Source organism: Ursus arctos, unplaced genomic scaffold (assembly GCF_023065955.2).
Source record: "Ursus arctos isolate Adak ecotype North America unplaced genomic scaffold, UrsArc2.0 scaffold_13, whole genome shotgun sequence".
Lineage (NCBI taxonomy): Eukaryota > Metazoa > Chordata > Mammalia > Carnivora > Ursidae > Ursus > Ursus arctos.
This window is the reverse complement of record NW_026622797.1, coordinates 28,386,463-28,401,523: the sequence shown is the minus strand read 5'-3', so window position 1 is coordinate 28,401,523 and position 15,061 is coordinate 28,386,463. Positions and strand designations below refer to the sequence as shown.

Sequence of the window (15,061 nt, the reverse complement as noted above, 5' to 3'; positions counted from 1 at the left end):
AAATTAAAAGTAACTTCTAAGATAAAGAATTAAAAATGCATTTAAGTTAAATGTTCCACTCACAAAGGTAGAAAAAAATGGAAAACAGATTTGGTAATAAACAGATAAGCTCACAAACTAATGAAAAAATACCAGTAGAGCTAATTATTAACCCAGGAACCAATCTTTGGGAAATAAAACAAAGATAATTAAAAAAAAAAAATCAATAGGAAAAAAAAAAAGGCAGAGGGGAGGAGTAAAGTAGAGGGAAGAAAACAGTATTTAAAATAAGAACAGAGATTGGGGTGCCTGGTGGCTCAGTCTGATGAGCCTGCAACTCTTGATCTCGGGGACCTAAGTTTGAGCCCCATGTGGGGTGTGGAGATTACTTAAATAGTAGTTTTATTAAACTACCAAAAACAATTAAAATAAGAATAGAGATGTAACTGCATATAAGAATCTAAAAAAATAAGACAATGTTTGCTATAATGCTAAACAAATACATCTGTCAACCTGGATGAAGACGATTTTCTAAGAAAACAAAACATTCAAACTGACCCTAGAACATTGAGAAAGACAAATCCTTTGATGAAAGGAATAATTTCAATGCTCTTTAAATTAGTTAAGGATAAAGAAAAACTCTAAGTTCTCTATAAAACCATCACAAAGAGAAACCAAAACCCAAACACATACATACAACTGCAAATTAAATTTATGAATAGATGGAATAATTCTGAATAAAATATTAGCAAATAAAATCCACCACACTAAAAGTACAACCTACCATGACCAACTAGGATTGTACCAATATTACAAGTCTACTAGAAAATCTATTAAATAAAGTTTAACTTTTAATAATGTAATGTCAAAAGCCTTTTGCCACCTATAAAGACAGTATATTTTCTCCACAAAGCTTCTGATGACATTTAATATCTTAATAACAATTACAACTGGATTTTTTTCAGAAAATTGGACAAGCTGTTTCCAAATGAGATAACTCACGGGAACTATGAAAAAGGAAAGAAGAAACAAGATAGCCTACAAAACATAATCGAAATTGTGTAATTGCTACAGTAATGAAAAATCTGCTACTGGCACAAAACAAGACAAAGAAGTGGAACAGTAGAGTCCCAAAACAGAGACAAACTTAGTGCATGTCAAAGGTGACAGTTCAAATAAGGTTAAGACAGAAAAGGGATATGTAATTCAACAAAAGGTACCGTTACAAAACCAGCTGTTGAAAAGACAAAGGATGCTGATGAAGAAACTGGATTCCTTGTTACTCCCTAATGGCAGCTGGATCAAAGATTCAAAGGTGTTGAAAAAAAAAAGAAGAAGAAGAAGAAGAAGAAGAATCTGTCAAATGTCAAATATATTAGAAAAAATGAATAATGTTTTAAAAAATTATCCTGTAGTGGAACAGAACTTTCAAACAAAAACCTTTAAGAGAAAGATCAATGCATTTGAATGTATTAAAATTAAAATTCTGTCTCACAAGAACAAGCTGGGAATCAGAAAAAGTATTTTCCATGCATATAACAAAGGACTGATTTCTTTACCATTTAAATACATGTGTATGTATGCATGTGTGTATACAATACATACATCCATTGCATGTATACACACACACACACAAAAAGTCATTATGAAAGATAACAAGCAGAAAAATGGACAAATTAAGAAAAGACAGTTCCAAGAAGAAGAAATACAAATAGACTTAAATATACAATAAAGCAGTTACCTTCACTCTAATGAAGACAAATAATAAATGGAAAAATATTTTCTAATTATCAGGTTGGTGTAATACCAAAAAGAGTAATAACCATATCTGTGAGAAGCTGAAGAGAAACACTGACAAACTTGTGAGAAGGAAATCAGTACAACCTCTGCTAAAGATAATTAGGTAGTATCTATCAAAAATTTGAAGTACATATTTTTTGGCTTAGAAATCCACTTTCTAAAAATATATGATGTTCATTTCGGAGTCATTAGCAATAGCAACTGAAAACACTTAAAAATGAGTATCGACAAGGGCTGTTTAATGTACAACCCTATAATGGAATTCTATACAGCTTTCAAAGAGAATGAGATTGATCTCTACATAAATTGTAAGGAAAAATCTGCAAAATGCTTTGGTAAATGACACAGACAGAGAAGTGTTATGTATCTTCCCATTTGTCTAAAGATATATATGTAGGTTCACATATGTGGTATACAAGTAAAGTTTCTAGAAGAATAATACAAAAGAAGCGATTTGTTTACAGATTTATTTACAGCTTCCTGTAGGGAACAAGAATGTGGGACGGTATTAAGAGTGACACTTGCTTTCTACTTTAAACCCTTTCCTACACTTATGAGCCAGACATATTCTAAGCTGAGGAAACAGCAGTGAACACATAAAATCCCTGCACCCATAGCAATTGCATGGGGGGCATGGGGATCAGTAAGGAGACAGGTAATAAAACAATAACTGTGTACACACACACAATGTCAGATGACGTAAGTGCTGTGAGGAACAATAAAGCAGGGTTACAAGGGGAAAGGACTATATGTATTGGAGAAAGAGATTACATTTTACATGGAATGCTAGTAAAAGGAATACAGTGAACTAGAATGTGTATGAAGGTTCCCCTACCCCAGGATTAGGAGTAAAGTGATATATAAACTACAACCTGAAGGATGATCAGCCAGGGGGGAAGTGGTGATGGTGGCAGGGGCAAAGCACTATATAGAAGCAGAAAAAATTCAGGTGGGTTTGTTCTTAGGCGGGTTGGGGGGAGGGGCACACATGAACAGAACCCAGTTCCTAAAAGGTCTTATAAAATAATTTAAAACGTTTATACAGAGGACAGAAAATTAGAGCTAAATTTGGAAAAGTTACTCTGGCTGTAATGCGTAAAGTGTTTTGGGCAAAATAAACCAAGAAGTAAAGAAAACAAATGTTTCCATAATTCTGCCCCAAACTAATAGTCTTTAAAAGGAAAAGTAGCAACAAGGATGGAGAATAGTGGGTCAAAAAATGTACAATCTATCCTTATTACTCACAGTTTCCATATTTGCAAATTCACTTGTTCACTAAAATTTATTAGTAACCCCAAAATCACTACGTGTGGCACTTTTGCAATCACGCCCAGACAAGTGCAGAGAAGCAAAAAATTTGAACCCCCACATGCACAGTCCCAGCTGAGGTCAAAAAGGTGAGATACTCTGCCTTCTTGTTCTAGCTCTCACACCCTAAACAAGTACCCTTTTCATGATCTATTTAGTGTCACATTTTTCACATTATGATTTTAGTTAGCAATTTTGCTGTTTAAAATGGTCCCCATGAGCATCGTATGTTAAGCCCTCCAAGGTAAACATATATAAAATTCTACTTTTTGGAAAGCAAGAATTCTAAGTGACAAATATCTTAGAAGAAATTCTTTACAACCAGGTAGTTTCTTTTTTTTTTTTTTTAATTTGTTTACAGGAACATAAAAGCAGGTATCTTTAGCATAAATTATTAAAATTCTGTTCTGAAGGATCAAGCTTATCTAAAAAATCCCTATGGATAAACTGTGATGTTTTCTTATTTAAAAGAATCTCACAATTATAATTTATTTTAATGTAGCTTTTACAAAAATGTATATATACACTCAAAATGACAAGTCTTTTACACCCTAAAAATTAAAAATACAATGTACAACTGTGAACACTGCGCCTATGTAATTTTAACAGAAAACTAGTAAAGAAATTTCTATCAACCCTTCCCTGTCTGGTCAACATTCTCTTTGTTTATATAAGTAACAAAAAACAATTTTTAGGCTACTACTAAAATGACTCTAAAACCAAATACATACTTATAGGAACACAAAACAAAAAACTTGTTGATACACAGTCTTCAAGGTGTAACTGTGTAGTTGGTTTATTTGTAATGGTCCACATAAAAATTCAGGGTCAATTTAAAAGGAAATAATCACATACGAACTCATTACTTTTCTCTTAAATGTGTTTAACAGCGCTTCCTTTCATACACAAAGAAAAGCACTGTACTAGTTTGATCTCTGGTGTGACAATCAGTTGCATGACCTGCCACTTGGACACTAAACATGAAATATAACACACTGGGAATATTTATTATTACTTACATGAGAAGATAAAAGAGTAAAAGAGAAGTTCAAGAAAGAAGGATTCAAAGTCAAAAAGAAGTTAGAATGCCAGTTATTAAACTCCAAATAGGAAAGAGTAAAACAAAAAAGAAAGAAAAGTTAAGCAAAGTATCATGTACATAAGTGAAACCCTAGTTTTTGGAAATTAATGGAAAGAAGAACCATAACCAAAAGAGCCAACCAAAGACTAGAATGCAAAAGGACAAAGCATCCAAGAACCATTTAAATCATGTAGATCATTTAAAGACAAAAAAAGGTGAGCAAAAATAGTAATTTTCAATGTCTTTTGTATTTTATATCACTTAGAATATAATTACAGTACCGCTTACATTCCTAAAGAAAAATATTAATGCGCTTGATCATAATGCAAATAAAAATGGCTTTTGCATCACAAAACTGATATTGGAATTAGAAAATTAACCAAAACTCTTAGCATACCTGAGCTACCAAGACAGCAGTCAGTCAAAAACCAGCAGCTGGTGCAGAATATGCACATAGTGCAAGCAATCATCGTCACTGGGAATGTAGCCGGAACAGGCACTGGTCTCTGTATCAACGGCCAAAGGCCAAGGGTGGAAAGGGCAAGGGGCCTTCTTGGTTCCACCCTCTGAATCTCAGAGACTGTGACACTTCCTTAGTCAACAAGGCCATATCATGCATGTGCCTGACGGACCAGTAGCCATGACAAGGGAAAGAGGGAGAGACCTATTTAAAAATTGTTGCCTTCCCTATCATTCTGCAACATAGTTTTCCCCCTAAATAATCTTATAAATGGTATTTACAATCCTAATCAGTCAACAAAAAGAGACCTAGTTCACTCTATAAGATCTACTACACATGGCTTAGAAGTATTGTATTTCCACTTGAAAATCTGTTATAAAAGAAGGTAAAATAATAGTACCACTGTTCAATTTCAATATGGGTTAAATAAGTATTCGTGGGTTCATGTGTGAAGTGGACCACTTGCATAACACTTAATCTATCTGGAATTATTGTCAGTTCCAAACAGACTCATAGAATACAATTCAATTCTAAGTGGGAGACTGCCCATACATAAATCTAGCTGATGAGCTGTATTCTAATTTTGCAAAATTACTAAAAATGTGTCATCGAGGTTTAAAACTAGGAAAACAAAATCAGCAGTTGGGATAATTCAAACTTTAAAATTGACCATAAAACATAACGTGATTTATATGCTCTCCTAAGCACCAGTATGATATGCACTGAAATATGCAATTAAAAACAAAACCTGAAGACATCATGAAAAAAGTGGTCAAGAACAATGAAGACATAATTCTTGCTTTTCCCACCAAAACACTGGATATAAGACATCATACACAGCTAAAAATATTGGAATGTCATTCTGAAAACAAACAAACGAGAAATACAAAAAAAAATTATCAAAAGCACAGTGAAGTAGCTGCCAGAGAAAAATATTTCTTTACTGGGAAAAGGCCAGCCATTTCATTTTCACTAAGAAATAACATTTTAGATACTATTTCCTGCAAGAAATATTAATAATACAATATCAGCATGCTCATGTAAAAGACTATAATTCCTAATTCGCAATTTTCCTTGGTATTCCTGATTACTAGAAACTATGAAGTACAAATTCACATTAGTCAGATGTTATTCTCAGCATCATTAATTCCTCTCATACTACTGATTTCTTCCCCTAAGGCAGTAGTTCTCAAGAAAAAGTAACACATCACAATCACCTAGGGACTATTTTGAAAAAACACACTCACTCCCAAATGCCATCCCTCAGAGGCTGATTCACCACGTCTAGAGTGAAGCCACAGTTCCTGTGTTTTGAAAAAATTTCCCCAGCAATTCTGATTGTTAGCTGAGGACTACTGCTTTAAGGGATGAATTACATACTTGTTCTAGCAACTAGAAGAGCTCTTATTTCGTCTACCATCGCTGAAACTTTGTCACTGTAGTACACACAGCTGTCAGTATCAAAGAGGAAAACTCCACATTTCTTTACTTACAGTATAAAAAAAAAAAAAGGTAAGAGATCTGATAAAACTATCTATCCAAACAACATGCAACCATACTTGAAAACACTTTCTATATATTTATTTTAAAGTGTGCATTTAGGACAAATGGTTTTGAAAATGTATAAAAATAATTTATGTATTAATCCAACTTTAATATATACATGGTCCCTTAAAGGATTTTCATTTTATTATCATCAAAAATGTATTTCAACAACCTCCACAGTATTCTTAAAAGTCAGGAATTTTAAAATTTTCTAATAGAAAAATTTTAAGTATTCACCTACAGAAAAATAATGAATGGGAATGATATTACTAATATTTTAAAATATAATTACGTCTCACCTATGCTATGCCACGTATCATAAGAAAAATCTTTATCACTAAACTATAATTCCAAGTGGCATTTTTGCTTAAGAACGAAGCACAAAAATACTTTATAAAAGAAAACATCTCACTGTAAAAACTTATAAAGTTGAATACTTTGAACAAAAATATCTGAGAGGTTTGATTTCACAATATCAAGTTTCCATATGCACTTTGTAAACATACACCCATTTTTAGGCTATCAACTTAAATAAAGCCAGTTATCACTAAAAGAAGATATAGTAAAAAAAAAATTTTTTTTTCAGTGCAAAAATACATATCAACTAAAGCTATCAACTGACTTAAGACAATTTTAATATAAAACTCACAACTTGAATCCCATTATATAATTCTACAGACTTTAAATTAATTGAAAACAAAAGCTCTACAACAATTATCAAGTTTTCCTTTTGTTACTATTCTCTAGTGAAAGCTTTCTTTTGATTAGCTTTTACAATGTCATCAGGAGATGCTGATTTGAAGTCAAATGGTGTTATTGCTATAAGAGGACTTATTTCTTTGTCCTTTATGTCTTGAACTTGTCTACTATAAAGAAAAGTCTTATACAGGTCAAGGGTGCGTCGCTTGCAGCTTTTCAGTGGGTAACGAAGACACAGTGTTGACGCAAAAGCTGAAGGTCTAGCAGCAAGGGCTTTGGTCCAAGAGAGAGAAAAAGGTGGTTTCCTAGTCAAAGAGCCTTTATTGGTTTTCTTATTATCCTTAGCAGAATTCAAACTTTTCCCTAACTTTGAACTTAAAACTTTTGTTCCTGATGTTGGAGCAACTGATTGGTCTACCGTGTGTTTTGGAACAAAATCAGGGGGTTTTATAAGGACACTAAGATCAATATTTGAATCTATTCCAGGTGACTTCATTTCAGATAAACTGAGCTTAAAAGAATCCTTCTTAATCTGAGAGTTGTCTATATCAATTGTTTCTGCAATCAAATCAGAAAGTGACAAATTCTCAAGGTCTCTTGTAGGAGAGGCTTTACAAAATGCCAAAGATGACAGAGATCCTGTTAATTCTGACACTCCAGTAGAAGACGGACACCGATTTGCTAGCTGTGACAGGGGAAAGGATCCCAAACTTAGATCTGTGAAACTGGCAGATGACTGGTTACAAAGATCAGATAAAGTAAAGCACTGGCTCGGGTTGTTTTCTTTGTGTTCCTGAAACTGCTCAGCTAGGGATGGACTTTCACACTGGGAAAACTGCAAATTGTCGTTTTTTAAAGTGTAATTCTTGGCACTTTGTTCAACTGAAGAAACATTTCCAACTTCAGTCATTTTACTAGCATTTAAATTATCATGAGCTCTATTTTCCAATGAGCTAGTTAAGACCGAAGGATTATTTAAATTTCCTATGCTGTTTTGTACTGGAATGTTTTGTAAATCAGGCAGTAAATTATTTTGAGTACATAAAGAGTTATTAGGTGTTATGTTCTTTATCATTAAGGATTTTAAATCTGGTATTTCTTTGAATGAAGAATCATCTTTGGAAACACATTCAGATTCATGAGGTCTTAACACATCAGCACCTAGATTCTTTGAAAATAGACTTGCCAGACTATCTGTGGTTGATAATCTGACTGATGGCTGACTTTTACAAGAATCTCTTGGCATATCATCAATTAGGTCAGCTAGTGACAGCTCTTTTGTTAACTTACATGATTCTAGTTTCTTTTCACTTTTAGGTCTGTCAAGTTTCTTTTTTTTATGGAGTAAATAGTGACTTGGTACAACTGAGGAATTAGGATATAATCCAGATTTTGCTACTGGGCCAGAAAAATCAAAGGGTTTGCTACTATGATCCAAGTGGTGTGCGGATTGAGGACCAGAGCTTTGAACATTATCAGCTGAAACTTCAGAGGAAGATAATAAGACTCCTTACCTTACAAAAGCCATTAATTTTCAGATGAATAGGTTGACATATGCAGAAGACAGTCACAGCAACCAAAAGGAAACATGAAATGAGGCATTTAATTACTAAATGTTTTGATTATAACATGAATAAAGTGATCAAATATTTGATCATTATTTAATAAAAAGTGAACACTCTGAAAAAAACAGTAATAAAGGAATTTTACCTTCCTTTAACCATCTAAAGTGACCTTCATACTTTGCTCACTGATACGTACAAATATAAGTACCAAGTTAGTCAATATTCTAATTTTCACAAATTTTATAATGTGAGGTTTTAACATATTTAAATTATCATCAGAATTGTCAAATTCAAAACATCTAAAAGACCAATGTAAGGAACTAGGTTCATCTTCTCCTGTATTTTTTAATGTATTAAAAACAAGCAAACAAATAACATTCTGTAATTTCTGAAATAAACTATTAATAAAGATAAAATATTACAGACTCATTTTCATAAGGTCAGTTACAAGTGCCTCCCCATCAAAATTCTTTTAAAATTTAAATAGAAAATAAAAAACCACCCTTATTTCATGGTAACAGACTGCATACAACTTCGCATGGTAAAAATCTAGTCTTCAGGATACAGGAAATATTAACCCAGTTAAGAAATCACCATGCTCCCACTGACAGATACCAAACCAATTATTATAAAGATCTCTAGTTCCCTTCTTATGCCAATTAAATTCAAGAAATAACTCCAAATTCTGTAAATTTAAAATTAAAGATCTGGCTTTGAAATGCAAGAACAGTGTAATTATGATACTTATGATATTTAAATAAAACTAATACATTTACAAATGCTATAAACATAAAGGCATTTTTGTAATTAATTATCTGGCTATTAATTTCCACCTTCTGAGCCATCAGAGTTAAAAAAAAAACAATAATTATTAAAAAGCTCTCTAAGCTACTGACAAGAAGCAACAAGTGTCTTATCTTGTTTTTATCTGATTTTATTTCCCCTATATTCTGCTAGTTAAAAATAAAGGCAGGGAAATAATCAAAAAACAAGCTTTAACAGAGGGAAGAAAACATAGCACTCAGCTTAAAAATTCACAAATGGGAAAATCAACCGATGATCATCAGGATTACTGTAACACGCACAATTTTCTGCCTACTTTTCTAAACAGCTAAAGCAAATCAAAGCCTCTTTTAAACCATTAGCTGTAAAACAAATAAAAAAGAACAAGTAAAAGCATACCTTTTGCTATCTTCCCTGTAGATATTGCTCCCTCACTCTTGACCTTCCAATTCTGCATCTTATCTTGTTCCAGAACCACTGCCAAAGCCTTCTGCACATCAAACTTGTTCTTCAGAACTGCTTCAATCAAAGTGTCATCTGGCACAGCATCTCCAAGTACCTCTCTCATGTGATCAAGGCATGAATAAAGACGAGCTAGAACAGAAAATAATTAAAAGCCATAAACGATGCCATGAAAGAACCCTCAATCTTCAAAACAAAACAAAAAAAGGATTTGAAACTACATTAGGATGTCCAACTCTCCTCTTTCCTTGGCAAATATTACTTATAATGATTATATTTCTATCCACAATATACCTATGTTTCCCTATTAGAGCTCATGAAACAATAAACAATAAACATTGCTAGAAGAAAACAAATCACTGAAGTTTCTCTTCTAAGGAAATGAAGATCTCAGTCGAAAATTCCAGTTACTAAATAACAGCCACACAACCAATTTTTCAACCATAGAGTTGAAACTCCTCACAAAATATACTTACTAAAATGTAAATTTTCCTTGAAGATACAAGAGACATTTATACCATTCTTACCTACAATCACTATTATGAACAATCACAATAAACCTAATAACTTCTGGTATACTGATTATCAATCATTTTCACACATGAAGCACAGATTAACCACTTTTTACTATACCTTGATCAATTCCACTCAGCTGATGGTTCAGAAGAGAACTGGAGGACTCTTTCAGATCTTCATAATCGTACTCTTCTACAGGCTCAACAAGTGAAGGCTTGTCGCGCCGCGAGTAAATAAACTGAGCAGCTAGAAGAGAAAATGACGGAAGAACGCTGAAGCACAGCCACTTCCCAGTAAATCTTTTTTTTCCCCACAAAAGTTAAAATAGAAATTAAAGATTCTGACCTACCAGCTATGGGCATTTACCCACATTCTATAATAATGGATAAAAACAAACGAAGACAAAGCATACCATACCCTAAATCCCTCTCAGACGTCCTCAGTAACTGCTCACTGGCCTCATGCAATCATCCTCTTCCTTTCTTCCTATCTCCAACACCTCAACCAAGCTGATTTTCACTACAGTTTTCAAACGCTACCTTTCCTAATACCTCTTCCCTGCCTACTACTCCATCTTCCATGCAAAATGTTCTCTTCTTTGGAACAAATATTTCAAACCACATACCAAACTTGCTTATTTGTATAATTAAGAAAATACTAAAAACGAGTTAATTTTCACTTTCCAAGAACTGCTAATTTTGCCTGAACCCAACAGTTGACCAAAATCATAGGCCTTAACTTCTGAACAAGTCCTACTTTCAGTCAAACACTAGCTACGCTGCATGCTAGTGTCACATACCTAACTTTGACTTTCAGCGATCAGTCTACGCCATACTACAGCACTCAGTGTCATCACTCAATGTATAGCTGGTATTGTAGATTTCATTAAAAGAAGGAAAGACACGATACACCGAGTATCATAAACAAAATACAAGTGAGCAAAGGAGAATCACACACGCCCAAAGTGCTGACTCTTCCACCTCAGCTGGATGCCCACTGAACTCAATTCCTGGAGACTCTGCTCAATTATGAAGAAATAAAATTAAAGAATAAGAAAGACAGAAATTTTAATACAGTATTCTACAGGCAAGGTGTTACTAGGGATGTGATATTATTTAGCTTTCTGCAAGAGCACGTAACACTTAAGTCTACTGCTTAGTGTTCCTACATTTAGCTTTTGTTCATGTGTTCAAGAAGGCACTATCAATGAAAGAAAGGGAAACTAACTACATTCAAAATTTATGGCTACTGCTTATAAATAATGCACATACAGACATTAGATAATACTATGGCTTATGTGTAACACCCATACGCAGAACGCTGTAGCATAAGGGCTATGTACGCATAGAATAAATCAACCGTGGCCTTACGGATGAGTAGGAAAGGCAAAGAAGAAAAATGGAGCGATGTATTTTAAAAGCCAAAATAGTAGTATAGATAACAAGTGCCACAGAAGCACAGAAGATTGGCACAGTTCTAAAAAATGAGGTGAGAGCATCAGAAAAACTGAGGAAGAGGTGGAAGACATCTTGGAGAAGGAGAGCAAATAGAGAGAACAGCTGAAGAGAATTCAATCTATTCCGGTATAAGGCATGTTACCCCAACAAAACCTATTCTGACCAAATGGTAAAGAGGAGAATGATGAGGGTGTAACTTTCAAGTGCTTTGGTCTATGAGATTTTTTCCCCAACACTTCAATGTTTGGCATCATCACCTAATAGCAGCAGGTACAAATTAACACGCACCACAGAATATGACACCGTAACTGTAATGGAGTGCAATGCCAGAGAGACCCACACACTTCCTCCTGGCTCAGTCTGGAGGACGTGCGGCTTGCTTTGTGCATGCTTACTGCTTGGCTCTCCAGGATCTGTGAGCATTTGCCTTTGCAACATTACTCGTTAGTTCAACTCTTCACGTTTCTATTAAGCTTCCTACCTTTTTTTAAATGTAAACTCCTATATTTACTAGAATATTTCTTTATTAGGAAGTTAACATATCTTTTCAAATGTGCGAACATTTTTATTAACATGATTACTGCCTTAGCTAGTACTTCACAGATTGAGTCTGATCTGTCATGATCCTATTTTTTCCCAGATGTTCTGTTATTTTCAGTATACAGTTTTGAAGACCATAAGGTTTTTCCAGAATACACATATGATGCTGTATATATATCTCCCTATTTATCCCCTTCTAGTACGAGGAGAATAGAACACTATTACAAAGTCAGCATGGCTAAACAGAAGAGACATCCTATTTACAGACTCTTTAAGAGGATCACTATTTTCATGTTAAAATCTCAGAATGAGGACGTGTCTTACAATCAAATGGCATCTCAACATTATTTACTTCAAGTGGTACATAAAATTACAGTATTTACATTCTGTGTCATCTTAGATTTAATAAAATGTGGTAGTACTAAAAAAAATGTGAACGGGGCCACTCGGTGCCTGGTAATTTAGGAATTATTTTCCTAGCTATAATAAACTACTCAGTTTAGCTTAAAAGTAACAAATACACTTTCTCCAATTTCCTCTCATAGCTTTCACCTGCAAAGAAAATCCCAAGAAAAATAAAAAATTAAGTGAGGAAAAAATCAGATCATTTCCCTCAACAATCTTCACTTAGGAAATAGTGACGGGAAAAGGAAGTTGTCAATATCCAGACTGCTACCCAACCTCAGGGAAGCGTGAGGGTTCCTTACCCCCGATCCACACACAAATCCAACTCAGAAACCTCTACTATGGCCACTGTTTTGGAAGCAGGGTTGGCTAGATTTGCTGTGAAGTGGGGAGGGAAGGAGGGTAGACAAATTCCCCAGGGAAAATAACTACTAGTGGGGAAAAACAGCCCAAATCTTTGAAGTTGAAATGAGAGCCCAAAAAGCAACAAATACAATAAAAGAATAAGAAAAAGAGCAATGGAGAGGAAAGGATAAATCTAAAATGCTATTCGTTTTTAAATTTTAATCACAAACTTTGATGGAAATGCTTTTTGAAAAACTGGGACACCCGTGGTGACTTTTAAAACTTCAGGCAGTTTAACAAACATAAAAGTTTACAGAATTCAAAATCTGACTCCTACAACTGCCCCAAATTGTTTCCTTAACACCTTAAAAATAAAAATCATGTAAGAGGCACTCGTTAATGACACAGCTGTCTGGGCTTCCTGCTCTGGAGGTTCTGATTCAGTGATGCTGGAAACGGGGCAGGGAATCTGCATTTTTAAAATGTCTCCCAGCTGAGCAATTGATCATCAGCGAACATTAGGAAACACTGGCCTACAAATCCCCCCTGTAGTCCACTCTGTACAGTCATCAATTCCTTCTGAAAATACTGTCCCCTCACTCAAAACCCTTCAACAAGCTGACATGACACACCTACAGTTAAAAACTGGCTCTCACAGCTTGCCTCCTACTTCCTTTCCTAGTCCTCTTTCCTGCTGCAACTGCATTAATCGTATGAGTGTTCTCAAATAAGCCTCACACAGGCCACAGCTCAAGCACGCTATTGTCTTCTTCTGCCAAGGAAGCCATTCTTCCTCCCTAATTTACCAGTCCAACCTCCCCTCCCTCCAGAAGCCTTCCCAGACTCCTTCATGCGGGGCTATGGCTTCACCCACCATACCGCTGTGGCATGTTTGAAGAGGACTTTTAACATGCTAGCTTATATTCGTCTGCCTTCGGCTCAGGGCGTGATCCTGGCGTACCGGGATCGAGTCCCACATCAGGCTCCTCCACTAGGAGCCTGCTTCTTCCTCTCCCACTCCCCTGCTGTGTTCCCTCTCTCACTGGCTGTCTCTCTGTCACATAAATAAATAAAATCTTTAAAAAAAAAAAAAAAAAAACATGCTAGCTTATATTAAACTAATTTATAAACTTATTAGAATAGGGCTTTTCTTACACGATGATGCTCAGTAAAGATTCTGAGTTGGAATGGACTGAATAAGGATCACTACTGTTTGAGTAATCACTGGAGGCCTTTCGACTGAGGTGGCTTCAATGCCTTGACAACAAATGGAAAACCAAGCCAGAGTCAATTACTGTAAATGCCTCAGGAACAACCAATCACAAAAGGCCAACTAGACTTTCCCAAATAATGCAACCCTTAAGCTACAGCCAACTAGACTTTCCCAAATAATGCAACCCTTAAGCTACAGCCAATCAAATAATTTCTTTGCTTTGTTTCCTGTATTCTCTATAAAAACCTTGCTCCTAGCTCTGTTCCAGTGGAGCACTCCTAACCCCTTCATTTGCAGTTGCCTGATTCAACTGTTGTTTGCTCAAATAGATTCTTAAAAATTTCAATATGCTTCAGTTTATCTTTTAACACTTCTAATTTCAGTAGGCAAAACAAAACCCACAACTGTTCAAATAAAGTTAAATATATAGGTTATTTTTGCCATCCCCAATTCCTTGACATATGTTCAATATTCAGTATCAGAGTCAATCTTTCCAAAGGAAAAAAAACCGTAACATTTAGAAATCACCGTTTCATCATGAAAACTGTGCTTAGTAGAGTTCAAAAAAATACAAGTGCTGATGAATTTTAGACATATTCCTATTAATTGATAAAATCACTCAATTATGAGAATTCATTAAGACCATGAATATGATCATCTCTTCAATGACAGTGGCTAAGAACAAAGAGGATCCTTCTAAAACTATTCTTTTTTTTTTTTTTTTTCAGAAAATCACTCGGAAAATATACCACTAAAGAGGAAAAGTTTCTGATCTAATATCACTATGTTTTGAAAAATTAAAAAATCCAAAACCACATGTTTTTTGTTAAAAATAAAGTTTGTCACAGAAAAAACTCAAACCATTTACCTGTATCTCCTGCTTTGATAATGACATTGACTTCT

At 34.6% G+C, this 15,061-nt stretch overlaps 1 protein-coding gene across 6 annotated transcripts in view; it reads right to left on the bottom strand.

Annotated features, from left to right (window-relative positions):
* HBS1L (HBS1 like translational GTPase) overlaps positions 1-15,061 on the bottom strand; it is an 82,178-nt gene that overhangs the window by 60,276 nt on the left and 6,841 nt on the right. For 2 of the 6 annotated variants that reach the window (XM_026504849.4, XM_057311025.1), the window contains exons 3-4: positions 10,316-10,444; positions 9,620-9,814 (exon numbers count right to left, since the gene is read on the bottom strand). In XM_026504849.4, coding sequence (XP_026360634.1) covers positions 9,620-9,814; positions 10,316-10,444 — 324 coding nt within the window. The other 4 variants (XM_026504850.4, XM_057311029.1, XM_057311027.1 and 1 more) reach the window with 4 other exon arrangements.